This window comes from Littorina saxatilis, linkage group LG5 (assembly GCF_037325665.1).
Source record: "Littorina saxatilis isolate snail1 linkage group LG5, US_GU_Lsax_2.0, whole genome shotgun sequence".
Taxonomy (NCBI): Eukaryota; Metazoa; Mollusca; class Gastropoda; order Littorinimorpha; family Littorinidae; genus Littorina; species Littorina saxatilis.
Window position 1 is genome coordinate 5512337 of NC_090249.1, and position 14023 is coordinate 5526359.

A 14023-nucleotide genomic window follows, 5' to 3' on the forward strand; every position below is an offset into this window, starting at 1 on the left:
CGAGAGGCGTAATGAAGAAACTGCCATGACATAAGAAACGAGAGGCATGATGAGACACAAGAGAATTGAGAGGCTCTACTCACCCCTGGCGGTGAAGTGGGTGAAGCCAGTGAAGACAGGGGTGCAGCACCCTTTACCTGGACGCTGCTCATGCCTTGCTCCATCTCAGACTCGACGATTCCCGCAGCCAAGGCTTCAGCGATAGACATGCGATCCCCCGTGGCCGTGTTAACCACCTGGCCGGACGAGCTGATGGAAAATCCCGGTTTGCTGGTGTAGGTGGCGCCACCTGTTGTCATGGAGACCTCGGTGATTGTCTTGGAGACCAGCTGTCCGTCCTTGCCAACCAGGGTGCCATGTTTTGGAGCGAGGGGCGAGCCCTCTGTGATCTGGATGTACTGCTGGCCGGGGGTGGGTTTGGGGGCCGTGACTGGGAGTGAGGGTTCAGCGACGGACAGGGTGGGTTTGATGACGCCCTGCTGCAAGGCCTCCGCCACAGAGATGGACTGTCCGCTCTTAGGGTCTGTGTATGTCCCTTGCTCTGTGTCGATGAGGCCTGAAGCTACCGCGCTTGTCATCGACAGGCGTGAAGGTCCTACACTCTGGATGTGTTCGATAGCTGCAGATCTGTCTTCTTCAGGATATCCGTTGGAGGAGTCTGTGTAGGAGACAAACCCGCAAAGGAGAGCTTCGTCCAGGGGCATGGCGTTTCCCGACATGGGGTCATGGTACAGTCCAGTGTCTCTGTCCACAAGGCCGCTCTGCAGGGCTTCAGAGATACCGATCGTCTCATCTGATTTCTTCACACTGACAAGTCCTTTGCTTTCAGCTTGGGACACTGACAGTTTTTCTCCATTTTGTGGGTCGAGGAATTGATCGAGTTGCGCAGTGACAGACGGGGAGGCTCCTCCCTTCAGCATGACCACGCTCTCACCTACCGCCTGGCCTCCGAACTTGCCAGCGATGGGGGAGAGGTAGCCTTTACTGAGAGCGGCCTCTAGAGAAATGTTGCGGCCCGTGTTGTTGTCGAGGAAGAGGCAAGTCTGAGGGTCGATGAGACCCGTGGTGAGAGCGCTCTGAAAGCTGTGAGTCAGACCCTCCTGGCCCAGACCTTTGTACTCGAAAGGTCTGCCGCTGGTTGACACCAGGAGTTCCGTTCTAACTGCCTCGTCAACAGTGTACCGCCTGCCACTGCTTGAATCTAAAAAAGAACCGGTCGTTGTTTCTATCAGTCCGCTGTCCATGGCATCTTTGAAAGGAACGCCAGCAGCTGCTTGTCTGGAGGACACTGCGTAGCTTGCTGTGACGCCCGCAGGACCTTTGTCGACTTTCTCTGTGAAGACCAACCCTTGCTTGATGGCGTCAGCCAGGGGAATAGGCCTGCCTGTCTGCGTGTCGATCATCATGCCTTCAGGGTCCAGGATGCCTCGCTGGATGGCTTCCTCCACGGGGATGTCATGACCTGTTCGCGTGTCCTTGACACCTGTGATGTTGTATGTTCCCAGAGGCTTGCGCTGAGTGATGGTGGTCTGGGATTTGGTGACAGTCTGGACAGTCCCGGCCACCAGACCCTCCTTCATGGCTTCCTCGATGTTCATCTTCTCCCCGGTGACGCTGTCTCGGTACATGGTGCAGTGCTTGTCCACCAGGCCTCGAAGCACCGCTTCCTCAAAGCCCACGTTCTCCCCTGAGGATGGGTCCACCACTCGGCTGACGCTGATCTGTTTGGCGTCTTGTTTGTTGGACTCAGACACTCCAGCCTCTGCCGCTTCCTTGCCTTCCAGCAGCCCCTGCTTCAAGGCTTCTCGCACAGGGATGTAGGAGTTGCTTGACTTGTCAAAGTACAGGCCCTTCTTCTCGTCCAGGATTCCTCTCTGTATGGCCTGCTGCATGGTCATCGACTGACCGGTCCCCGGATCTTTGACGTCGGTGATCATGAGACCGTTGATGACCACAAGCTCCTGTGCTCCGTGGCCTTCCTCCACGTCCGCGCTGACCAGTCCAAGGTCGATGGCTTTGTCCACCGTCAGGTGTTGTCCTGTCTGCCGGTTGATCAGTTCTCCTTTGTCAGGGTCAAACACGCCGCGGCTGATGGCTTCCGACATGGCCATTTCGTCGCCTGTTGCTGGATCCACAACGGCTGTGATGGTCATGGACTTCTGAACAACTGAGGTAACCACGGGAGATGGTATCTCTGTGTCCAGGATTATCCATCCCTGTTTGACACCCTCTCCCACTGGCATGGTTTTGTCGGTGCTGACGTTCCAGTAGGTGGCGTTGTTGGGGTCGAGGATACCGCGTCTGATGGCATCGGAAACGTTGATCAGCTCTCCCGTTTTGGTGTCCACGGCAGATTTGACCATGAAGCTTCCGATCTGCACAGCTCCTCCTGACTTCCCCTTCTGTGACCCTTTGATCAGGCTTTTCTGGAAGGCCTGCTGCACAGGGATCATTTTGCCCGTGGTGGGATCGGTGTACGTTCCTTCCCGAAGGTTCAGCAGTCCCGTGGACACTGCTTCAGTGACACTGACCTCCTGGCCTTTCACTGGGTCGTAGACTGAGAGAATGTCCAGTGATTTCCTCCTCTCCTTCATTGACAAGGGCCTGGAGATATCGGCATGCTTGATGAAGCCTTCCCTCTCTCCTTGAGCCATGGACATGCTCTTGGACTCCGAGACGTGGTACATGCCGGAAGATTCATCAATCAAGCCTCGGTTGACAGCCTGGTTCCAACTGACGAACTCTTCTCTCCCCGGGTCATACACGCTGTCCCGACCTTGAGGGGAGCCAGCAATGCCCGCCTGGTCTTCTACCTGACTCAGACTTGTTTCTCTTCCCTTCAGCAGACCTTTCTTAAGAGCCTCTCCCACCATCATGGTCTCTCCCGTTCGCTGGTTGTGCAGCGTTCCACCACCAACATCGAGGATGCCCTGTCTCACAGCATCAGAGACGGAGATCTCCTGAGATGTGGCTGGGTCGACCACAGACTGGATCTTGAATGACGTGGTCTGTGTGACAGTGTTCTCTTGGGATTTTAGGTACCTCTCCTCAGTGACAAATTCAGACGTCAGAGGTGTGGTTTGGATGAGCTGCTGCTGTACAGCAGTGTCCATGCTGAGTATGCGACCTGAGATGGGATCTGTGTAGTGCTTTCCTTCTCTGTCCACTATCCCCTGGTCAACTGCATCGGACAGCGACATGGTGCGTCCAGTCCTGGGGTCAGTGACAGAGTGGACCTGCAGCGTCTTCCTCTCAGCGAAGGACACGTCAGCTGTGAACCCGGCTCGTGTCTTCTCCTCTTTGGTGGTGACTTTGTCAACGACAGTGGCGTCCATCAAACCCGAGTCGATGGCTTCTTGAAAGGTCATCTTCTGGCCGCAGCTGGGGTCATTGTACGACCCGTCTTCCAGCTGGAGGACTCCTCTCTGCACAGCCTCAGTCAGTTGGATCTTCTTCCCCGTGATGGGGTCCACCACAGCGTTGACAGTCATTTTCTCCGTGGTTTTGGAAAAGACGCTGGATGCGTCTGGCTGCCTGATGGCGCTGGACTCCTGAAGCTGTCCCTCCTTGATGACTTGCTCCAGAGTCTTTGGCTTGCCCGTCCTCGGGTCTGTGACTCTGCCCGTCCTGCCCAGGGTGCTGTCACTGAGCGCTTCGTCCAGAGACTTGGTCCTGCCTGTCTTGGGGTCTGTCATTGTGGCCGAGCTGCCTTTGACGAATCCTCGCTGTACGGCCTCGTTGAGGGTCATCTCCTCCCCTCTGACGGGGTCTCTGAACATGCCTGTCTTGGTCTTGAGGCTTCCGCTGGACACAGCCTCCATCAGGGTCATGGCTTCCGGCCGCTCGCCCTGTGGCAGGGTCTGCTGTTGCTGAGTCACTTCAAGCATTCCGGGTGCAGTCTGTCGCACGGTGGTCGCCTGGTACGTGAAGCCAGGTCTGCTCTGGTCAGTCTCATCTCCTGCCCTTTTTTTCTTGTCGAAGAGCGCAGAGAGAGAGTCTTTGGCTGCCGCTGCTGCAATGAACGGAGCTCCCACCACTGCTAGCACTCCCATCTTGGCCGCGTCTGACAGGGACATGGATCTGTTGTTGTCGCTGTCCAAGAACCGCCCAGTTCTGGGGTCGATTTTTCCTTCTTCCAGGCCTTCCTCCACGCTGAAGATTTCCCCCGTTTTTACTTCATAGACGGTGAATTTGGGGTTCAGCTTTCCGCTCCTGACAGCCTCTTCGAAAGTCATCTGGCGGCCTGTGGCCGGGTCCTTGAAGATGCCTCGCTGGTCATCGAAATAGCCTCGCTCCACAGCCGTGGTGATGTCCATGCCCTCTGCCTGCTGGACCTCCAGGGGGGTAGACGTGTCCAGTATCTGGTCTCTCACTGCGTCCAGCAAGGCCATGCGGGCGCCAGAGTTGGGGTCTGTGTACTGCTGCTGCTGCAGGTTGATGTACCCCATGTCCAGAGCTTCGGCGAACGACAGTCGATTGGCAGGCGCTGCTTGTCCGCTGGTTTTGCTCCTCAGCACTGCCTTCTCTTCGTACTGCATGGTCTGGGATCGGTCAGCCTGGACGACTGACCTCAATGGGGACGCAGGTTTGGGGTACACTGGAGGTGGAGGGGCGTCAGTGTCAACGACCAGACCGTGATGAATGGCGGCGGCCAGAGACAAGACGTCTCCTGTTGAAGGATCAGAGAACGTTCCGCTTTCTTCATCAATGAGACCCCGCTCAATGGCTTGTTCCAGAGTCAGAGGACCGCCACTGACCTTGATGACCTTCTGTCGGACAGGGCTTCGTGGCTGAAGGTCAGAGTCTGTGGTTCCAGGGATGAGGCCCTCGAAGCACGCCTCCTGCAGCGTGATTCTCTCCTTGCTGTCTGAGTGGACTAGCTGGCTGGTGTTGGGGTCAAAGATGCCGCGTCCGATGGCCTGCTGGAGGGTCAGTTTCTGTCCCGTTTTGGGGTCCACGATGCTGGACTTCTGACCGTCGATGACCCCTTCATGCAACGCCTGGCGCACAGAAACAGGCCGGCCGGTGTTGGGGTCAACAATCTGACCTGTGTTTGGGTTGTACTGATTAGCGGCCACAGCGTCGTTCAGAGTGTAAGGTCTGTCTTCAGGGATCGTGACGTACTTGACGCTGGATGTCTGGTCCGTGACGGCCGAGCCTGATGAAGTCATTGTGCGTGTCTGTTCGATGGTGACCCCGTTAGATGTCTGTGACCTGAAGGAGGAAGTCTTCACGCTCGACTGCTTGCTGGGAGCAGGGCTGGTCACGCTCTCATCTGTCACGGCTTTGAGTGCCATGGCTGTGGCTTTGTCAATCAGTCCCTGCCGCACTGCTTCATCAATGGTGAAGATCTGGCCAGTGTTTCTGTCAGTGATTCTAGCATTGTCCCAGTCAATGTAGATGTTGGGTGACGTCGCTGTACCAGCAGAGCGTGTTGCAAGTTCTTCAACTGTGTCCGAGTCGAGGATTCCTCTCTGCACAGCCTGAGCTACGGTCATCTTTTCCCCTGTGGACTTGACCGTCACTGTGCTGGACGTCCAGTCAATGTCCAAGTCCTGCGTGCTCATGGTCTGCTGCCGTCGGTCAGAGAATACAGTAGACGTTACAACAGACTCAGCACTACGAGGCGTTACATGTGAAGAAACAGTTCCCGTAACCAAAGGTTGGTGAGGAGCAGATGTACTGGCCAATGGAGATGACAGAGGAGAGGAGCGGGCAGCTACAGACTGGCGCACTATTCCACTTACCGGAGTCTTGGCCATCTGACTTCCACCGTTCACGTCTGTCACCTGTCTTTGTGTTACCGTGGAAACAGTCTCCTGGTTGTTGGGGAAGGTGACGTTCAGTGGGCCTCGCTTGATGCTGGTCACCTCAATGTGCTCCTCCACTTGTATTTTGGGAGGAGTGGGGGTGATCTGGTCGCCTGGCCGTGCGTAGACAATGGTGGTTAAAGGTTTAGCCGCCACTGCAGGTTTGTCTGTGGGGGTGTTCTCCCTGCTTGTGCTTGATCTGACAGACGGCGAGACCTTACTCCCTGTGGCTGCGTCAGTGACGTCTGTGCGACTCTGGATAGCGTCGACCACCATCTTCCCGGCCAGAACAGGGGCCCCCACAATGGCAAGGAGTCCCATCTTGAGAGCATCTTGGGCCGACGTTTTTTGCCCTGTCATCTTATCCTGAACGTTGCCAGCTCTGTCCACCAGGCCACGGCGGTACGCCACATCCATGGTCACCTGCTCCCCCGTCCTGGTGTCCACAACGTTGAGGTTGTCTGCGGGCAGGGCTCCACTGGAGATGGCTTGGCTGAGGCTCACCTGCTGACCACTGTGAGGGTCGGTCATGCTGCCCGAGTCCTCGTCCAGGGCGTTCTGCACCAGCCCCAGCTGTATGGCTTCCGGCAGCGACACCCAGCGATTGTTCTTCTTGTCCAGAACCTTGGCCGTCCTGCCGTCAATTAGGCCTTTCCTCACCGCCTGTTTCAGCGGTACCCTTTCTCCCCTCGCAGTGGTCTTGACGGTGACGAGAGAGCCGTCAATGATGTTGTTGTTGAGGGCTGACTGCAGGCTGTACTGCTGGCCGGACTTGGGTTCCAGGAACTTGGCGGTGTTGGAGTCAAAGAGTCCGGCAGCCACAGCGTCGATCAAGTTCATGGGCAACACCTGCTTGGTGTCCTTGATGCCGCTGAAGCCTTGGGACTCGGCCTTGCTGGGGTCAAGTTTCCCTGTGACGGGGTTCACCAGCTGTCTCTCCATGCACTCGTGAAGACTGAGGGACTGTTGGGTTGTGGGGTCGGTCACCGCTGGCTTGTCGACGTCGATGATGCCAGCAGCGATGGCCTTGTCGAGGGAGACCACAGTGCCTGTGCCCGGGTCCCTGACGGTGCCAGTCTGGCTGTTGACCACGCCCAGTCTCAGTGCTTCCTCGTACGACAACCCCTGAGGTCCTGCTGGCGCCCCGAAGGTCTCTCCCCTGTCGGACTTGGTCTCCATGTCTGTGGAGTAGTGCAGCACTTCTGTGGACATCGGTGACAATGAAGGTTCGTCCATCACCACGGTTTTCTCAACTTCCATGTCCACCTTAGACCAGGGTTTGTTGGGGTCATGAGGGGAGCGAGGGGTTTGCAGGCGTGCCTCATAGGCCTCTTCCTCAGCCATGGACTTGTCAAGGTCAGCAGCGTCAGAAGTCTTGGACTGTGTGATGAGTCCTTTCTCCAGCGCCTCATGCAGGTCTACCTCTCTCCCCGTTCTTTTGTCAATGTAGGTACCGTTGTCCTTGTTGATGATTCCTTCCTGGATGGCTTTGGACAGTGAGATCTCCTTCCCTGTCATGGGATCCTTCACGGACGTGATGGTGGCCGTGGGGAACCCAACATTCTCAGCTGAGACAACGCTCTTCATGAGTTCTTCCTCGCGCGTTTTGGACGTAACTTCTCCGTGGATGAGGCCTTTCTCCATGGCTGCGGTGATGGTCATGGTCTCTCGGGTCAGAGGGTTCACGTAAGATCCCGCTCTGACGTTGAGGATACCAGCGCCTACAGCCTTGTCGTAGGAAACCATCTCCATCGTGCGAGGGTCGATCACGCTCTGGATGCTCAAGGTCACTGTCTCTGTACTCAAGTCCTCCATCAAGGCAGCTTCAAACGCTTCCGTTTCATCCTGAATGTGGATGCTGGAGATTTCCGCCCTTTCCAAGGGATCATCAGACATGGCTTCAGCAGACTCGGCCAAAATGAGGCGTTTGTCGATAGCGTCACTCAGGGCCATAGACTCTCCTGTTTGTGGGTTGATGTACAGGCCTCGGGACTGGTCGAGGATTCCGTCCGCGATGGCCTTGGTCACAGAGATGATCTTGTTGGTTCTGGGGTCGATGACGGCCGTGACTGACAGCGTGGTCAGCTTGGTAGTGGTGATCTTGTTCACATCCACGTCCGTCTCCGCGCTGACTGAAGACAGCTCAGCGATCATCAAGCCTTTCTGGATGGCTTCGTGGATTGGCATGGACTCCCCGGTCCTGGGGTTAACGTACAGACCCTCCGACTCGTTCACCACACCTGCCGCGATGGCCTCGGGCAGAGTCATCCGCTTCTTGGTGACCGGGTGGATGACGCCCTTCAGGATGAAAGTCTTTGTTTCTCGCACGTAGCTAGCAGGCCCTGACACAGAGGTGCTGAGGTCTTCTGCGATGACAAAGCCTTTCTCTATGGCCTCACTGATCGGCATGGCCTTGAAGCGGTCAAGCTCGTCCAGGCCGTAGTAGATCCCTTTCTCTTGGTCAAGGATTCCCTCCTGGATGGCCTGACTGACCGTCAGCTTGGCGCCGGTTCTCGGGTGGATGACGCCAGTGATGGAGAAAGCTCTGGTCTCTTTGACTGGGTCCCCGCCTGCCCCGCCACTGACGGCCTTGATGTAGCCTCGCTCTATGGCCTGGTTGAAGGGGATCTTCTCGCCAGTCACCGTGTTGCAGTACAGACCTTGGCTCAAGTCCACCAGTCCTCTGCGGATGGCTTCGTCAGAGCTGATCTCTTTCCCTGTCTTGGGGTCTTTGACGGACTGGATGGTGATGTGTCTGACTTCATTGATCACAGAGTGGCTCTGTAGCGGTTTAGCCAGGGTGGTGGTGGTGAAGGCAAACTGGTTCCCGTCCGTTTTTGACATGAAGCCCGACTCAAACTTCTTGGAGCCTGGCTCAATGGGGATGGTTTTCTTGGTGCCACCCGACATGTCAGTGATGAATGACTCCGATGCTGTCATTGTCATCTGACCTCTGTCGGGTTCCTCAACATCGACGGTGAGTGCGGCTGGACCAGGCCACTGAGAGGAGAGAGTGAGGAGACCTTTCTGAATGGCGTCCTCCACTAGCATGGTCCTCCCGGTGGTGGGGTCCGTGAAGTAACCAGTTCTCTCGTCCAGCAGGCCTCGGGTCGTCGCCTCTGTGATGGTGATCGAGGTGACGGTGACCGCCTCTTGCGACGAGGGCTGTATCTGGGTGAGGATGGTGGTGGAGGTCATGACGGGGCTGATCAGTCCCAGGAGGTTGACGGCGTCGTCGGCCGAGACCAGACCCTGAGTGGAGGCCTCCTGGAGAGTCATGCTGGACCCAGTTTTGGCGTTCTTCAACAGCCCTTGCTGCGGGTCGATCAGACCTTTCTGTACGGCCTGCAGGAAGGACACAGCCCTGCCTGACTCGTCCGTCACGCTGGTGAGTCTGGTGAGCTCGTCGGCTGTGGCGGGGTCGATGAGTCCTTGGTCCACTGCCTGCTGCAGCGACATCTCTCTCCCTGTCCTCTTGTCCACGAACCGTCCTGAAGGCTTGATGATGCCGCGCTTCAGGGCCTCCGCCACAGTCACGTTCTCGTTGGCGCGAGTGTCTCTGACCGCTGGCTTGGAGAAGGAGACATCTTCACTGACCAGCTTGACCGTGCCGGACTCCAAGGCGTCAAAGACTGACAGCTGCCTGCCTGTGACAGGGTCCACGAAGGTGCCCTGGGGTGTCATCAGTCCTCTCTTCATGGCCTCGGCCACGCTCAACGCTTCGTTGCTGGCTTGGTCCAGGATGCATTTCTTGTCTTTGTCAACAACACCAGAGTCCACTGCGTCTCTGAACGACAGCATCTGGCCAGTGGAGCTGTCAAACACTCGCCCGCCCTCGGCCAAGCCTCCAGACTTCACAAGGTCGGCGAGAGAGGTGGGTTTTCTGACCATCCCTTGTCGCACAGCTTCGTCGAGAGACATTGACTGTCCTGTAGTGCTTTGAGAGAACACGCCACGCTCGGGGTCAATGGTGCCGCTGTTAACGGCTTCGGTCAAGGTCACAAAGTGTCCAGTGGTGGGGTCGATGACCTCTCTGTAGCTGGGGTTGATGTAGCCTTTCTCCACGGCTTGCAGCAGCGTGAGGTTGGCGCCGGTCAGAGGGTCGGTCAGCCGGCCGGTCTGGGCGTTGTACAGCCCCTTCTCCACCGCCTGGCCCAGACTGAGGGCGGTCTCTGGGGACAGGGGCTCACTGTTGGCGAAGCGAGCCTGGCTGTGTGTGATGGAGGTGAGGTTCACAGAGTCCCCAGACAACACACGCGAACACGACTCGGAGATGATGTCCCTGGAGAGAGCCTCCGACACAGGCACCATCTCTCCAGTCTTGCTGTCCTTGATCCTGTTGGTGTCTGGGTCGTACAGCTCCTGTTGGATGGCCTCGATCAGCGACAGTTCCCTGCCCGTAGCAGGGTCTCTCAGACCGCAGGGGGAGGTCAGCTGTCTGTGTAGGACTTCATCCACCAGGCCTTTCTTCGCCGCCTGAGCGAGCGAAAGTTTCTGTCGGGTTCTGGGGTCAAAGACGCTCTGTGTTTGGGGGTCGATGATGCCGGCATGGAGCGCTTCGACCAGCGTCAGTTTCTCGTTGGTCACGGGGTTGAGGACAGCCGCCACGTTGAGAACCTGGCCGCGCTGTGACACGTTGGTCGGGGTGACGGTAATCACTGTTTGCTGGTGATCGGGAGTCACCGACACCTGTGCAGTCTGCTGTGTGCGTGTCGACGATATCTCCACCGGCTGCTGCTGCATAGCTTTCAGCGCCGTCGACAGCTGACTTAGCGCTGTCGTCCCGACCGTGGCTCGCTGAGGTTGACCGCTGCCCATGAGAGAGATGCGGAAGGTCTGTTCGGGCAGAACCTGTTCTGTGGCCGGCGTAGTCTCGGGTCGGATGGTCATCTGACTGACGTAGTTCTGACCAGGCGTGCCGGAGTAGGACCCCGGCTGGCTGCCGTAGCCCTCAAACTCGTTGAGCTGTGTGAAGTACTCGTGCATGTCTTCGTCCACCAGCACAGAGGATCGCTTGGCCAGCTCGGCACGGAACGTGCGCAGCAAGGGGACCTCCTCCGTCACCCCCATCTGAAACTGATCACACAGGGAGAGTTTGTATCAGTACAGGTTTTTATGATGAAATCAAACACATGTCAAATATGTTAATTCGAAGCAAATACAGCAAAGAAGAAAGACAATGTGAAAGACACAGTGAGAGCTTACAAGACTGTGATAAGTAGTTAAAACTTCACAAGAGAACACACACACACTCACACACTGACACCCACACACACACCGACACCTATAAAGGCACATTTACACACATACACACACTTGTATGGGCATGTACATATGACTCCACAGACAGACACACACATCCTCCCTCACTCTCTCTCATCAAACACACACACATCCTCCCTCACTCTCTCTCATCAAACACACTCACACACATCCTCCCTCACTCTCTCTCATCAAACACACACACATCCTCCCTCACTCTCTCTCATCAAACACACACACATCCTCCCTCACTCTCTCTCATCAAACACACTCACACACATCCTCTCTCACATCAAACACACTCACACACATCCTCCCTCACTCTCTCTCATCAAACACACTCACATCCTCCCTCACTCTCTCTCATCAAACACACACACATCCTCCCTCACTCTCTCTCATCAAACACACTCACACACATCCTCCCTCACTCTCTCTCATCAAACACACTCACACACATCCTCCCTCACTCTCTCTCATCAAACACACACACATCCTCCCTCACTCTCTCTCGTCAAACACACTCACACACATCCTCCCTCACTCTCTCTCATCAAACACACTAACACTGACATCCTCCCTCATTCTCTCTCATCAAACACACACACATCCTCCCTCACTCTCTCTCATCAAACACACTCACACACATCCTCCCTCACTCTCTCTCATCAAACACACACACACACATCCTCCCTCACTCTCTCTCATCAAACACACCAACACACACATCCTCCCTCACTCTCTCTCATCAAACACACACACATCCTCCCTCACTCTCTCTCATCAAACACACACACATCCTCCCTCACTCTCTCTCATCAAACACACACAGATCCTCCCTCACTCTCTCTCATCAAACACACACACATCCTCCCTCACTCTCTCTCATCAAACACACTCACACACATCCTCCCTCACTCTCTCTCATCAAACACACTAACACTGACATCCTCCCTCACTCTCTCTCATCAAACACACACACACATCCTCCCTCACTCTCTCTCATCAAACACACACACACATCCTCCCTCACTCTCTCTCATCAAACACACTCACACACATCCTCCCTCACTCTCTCTCATCAAACACACTCACACACATCCTCCCTCACTCTCTCTCATCAAACACACTCACACACATCCTCCCTCACTCTCTCTCATCAAACACAAAACACATCCTCCCTCACTCTCTCTCATCAAACACACACACATCCTCCCCCACTCTTTCTCATCAAACACACTCACACACATCCTCCCTCACTCTCTCTCATCAAACACACTAACACTGACATCCTCCCTCATTCTCTCTCATCAAACACACACACATCCTCCCTCACTCTCTCTCATCAAACACACTCACACACATCCTCCCTCACTCTCTCTCATCAAACACACACACACACATCCTCCCTCACTCTCTCTCATCAAACACACTAACACACACATCCTCCCTCACTCTCTCTCATCAAACACACACACATCCTCCCTCACTCTCTCTCATCAAACACACACACATCCTCCCTCACTCTCTCTCATCAAACACACTCACACACATCCTCCCTCACTCTCTCTCATCAAACACACTAACACACACATCCTCCCTCACTCTCTCTCATCAAACACACACACATCCTCCCTCACTCTCTCTCATCAAACACACACACATCCTCCCTCACTCTCTCATCAAACACACACACATCCTCCCTCACTCTCTCTCATCAAACACACTCACACACATCCTCCCTCACTCTCTCTCATCAAACACACACACATTCTCCCTAACTCTCTCTCATCAAACACACTCACACACATCCTCCCTCACTCTCTCTCATCAAACACACACACATTCTCCCTAACTCTCTCTCATCAAACACACTCACACACATCCTCCCTCACTCTCTCTCATCAAACACACACACATTCTCCCTCACTCTCTCTCGTCAAACACATCCTCCCTGACTCTCTCTCATCAAACACACTCACACACATCCTCCCTCACTCTCTCTCATCAAACACACTCACACACATCCTCCCTCACTCTCTCTCATCAAACACACACACATCCTCCCTCACTCTCTCTCATCAAACACACACACATCCTCCCTCACTCTCTCTCATCAAACACACTCACATACAACCTCCCTCACTCTCTCTCATCAAACACACACACATCCTCCCTCACTCTCTCTCATCAAACACACTCACATGATAACAAATACAGACACAAACGCAGATGAAAAAGTCACATTCACCACACACACATGCAAGCACTCTCTCTCTCCCTCTCTGCCCCCCTCTGTTCCCCGCCCCCTCTCTCACTACCCCACTCTCCCCCCCTCTCTATCCTTGTCCCCCCTCTCTCTCCCCCTCCCTCTCTCTCTCCCTCTCATACACACATTTATTCCACCTTTATTAACAAACACACTGACCTGTACATCATAGTTGGCAGCGGCGAGCGTGGCCTTGATCTGCTTGAGACGCTCGTTGGTCCACTTGACCATCTCCATGTGACGCCTGTTGAGCGAGTCCAGGTCGTTCTTCACGTTCTCCGCGCCACTGCCCCGCTTGGGGCGCTTCAGGCTCCCCGTGTTGTAACTAGACACGCCCTCCTGGTACTTCTGCACGCACCTATCATAGATCTGCAAGGGAAAAGCGGAAACTTCTTATCAATATTGTCCACCAGGGGTACAAAGGTAAAAGCAATTGAAACAAGTACATTTTTCGTAAATTTTGTCTTCAGAAAATGGTGATGAATCTGTTTTTGTGGTCTTTGTACTTTTGATATGAACTATGGGAGCACAACCTCAAGTCGAGATGTGTGCTTGAGTGGTCAGGTACTCAAGAACAATTTTTAAGCTTCCAACCATCAACAGCTTTTAAATTGGAAAATGTTACACCTGTCTTGTCAGTTATAAGGAAAAGAGTGAGAAATTTATCAATTTAGTAATGCTG

General features: G+C 55.0%; 1 protein-coding gene across 4 annotated transcripts in view; it reads right to left on the reverse strand.

Moving 5' to 3' along the window:
- The window catches only part of LOC138966148 (microtubule-actin cross-linking factor 1, isoforms 1/2/3/4-like), a 186924-nt gene that overhangs the window by 109433 nt on the left and 63468 nt on the right, over positions 1 to 14023 (reverse strand). For all 4 annotated transcript variants that reach the window (XM_070338260.1, XM_070338261.1, XM_070338262.1 and 1 more), the window contains exons 26-27: positions 13501 to 13710; positions 84 to 10886 (exon numbers count right to left, since the gene is read on the reverse strand). In XM_070338260.1, coding sequence (XP_070194361.1) covers positions 84 to 10886; positions 13501 to 13710 — 11013 coding nt within the window. The remainder of the gene's footprint in view (positions 1 to 83; positions 10887 to 13500; positions 13711 to 14023) is intronic.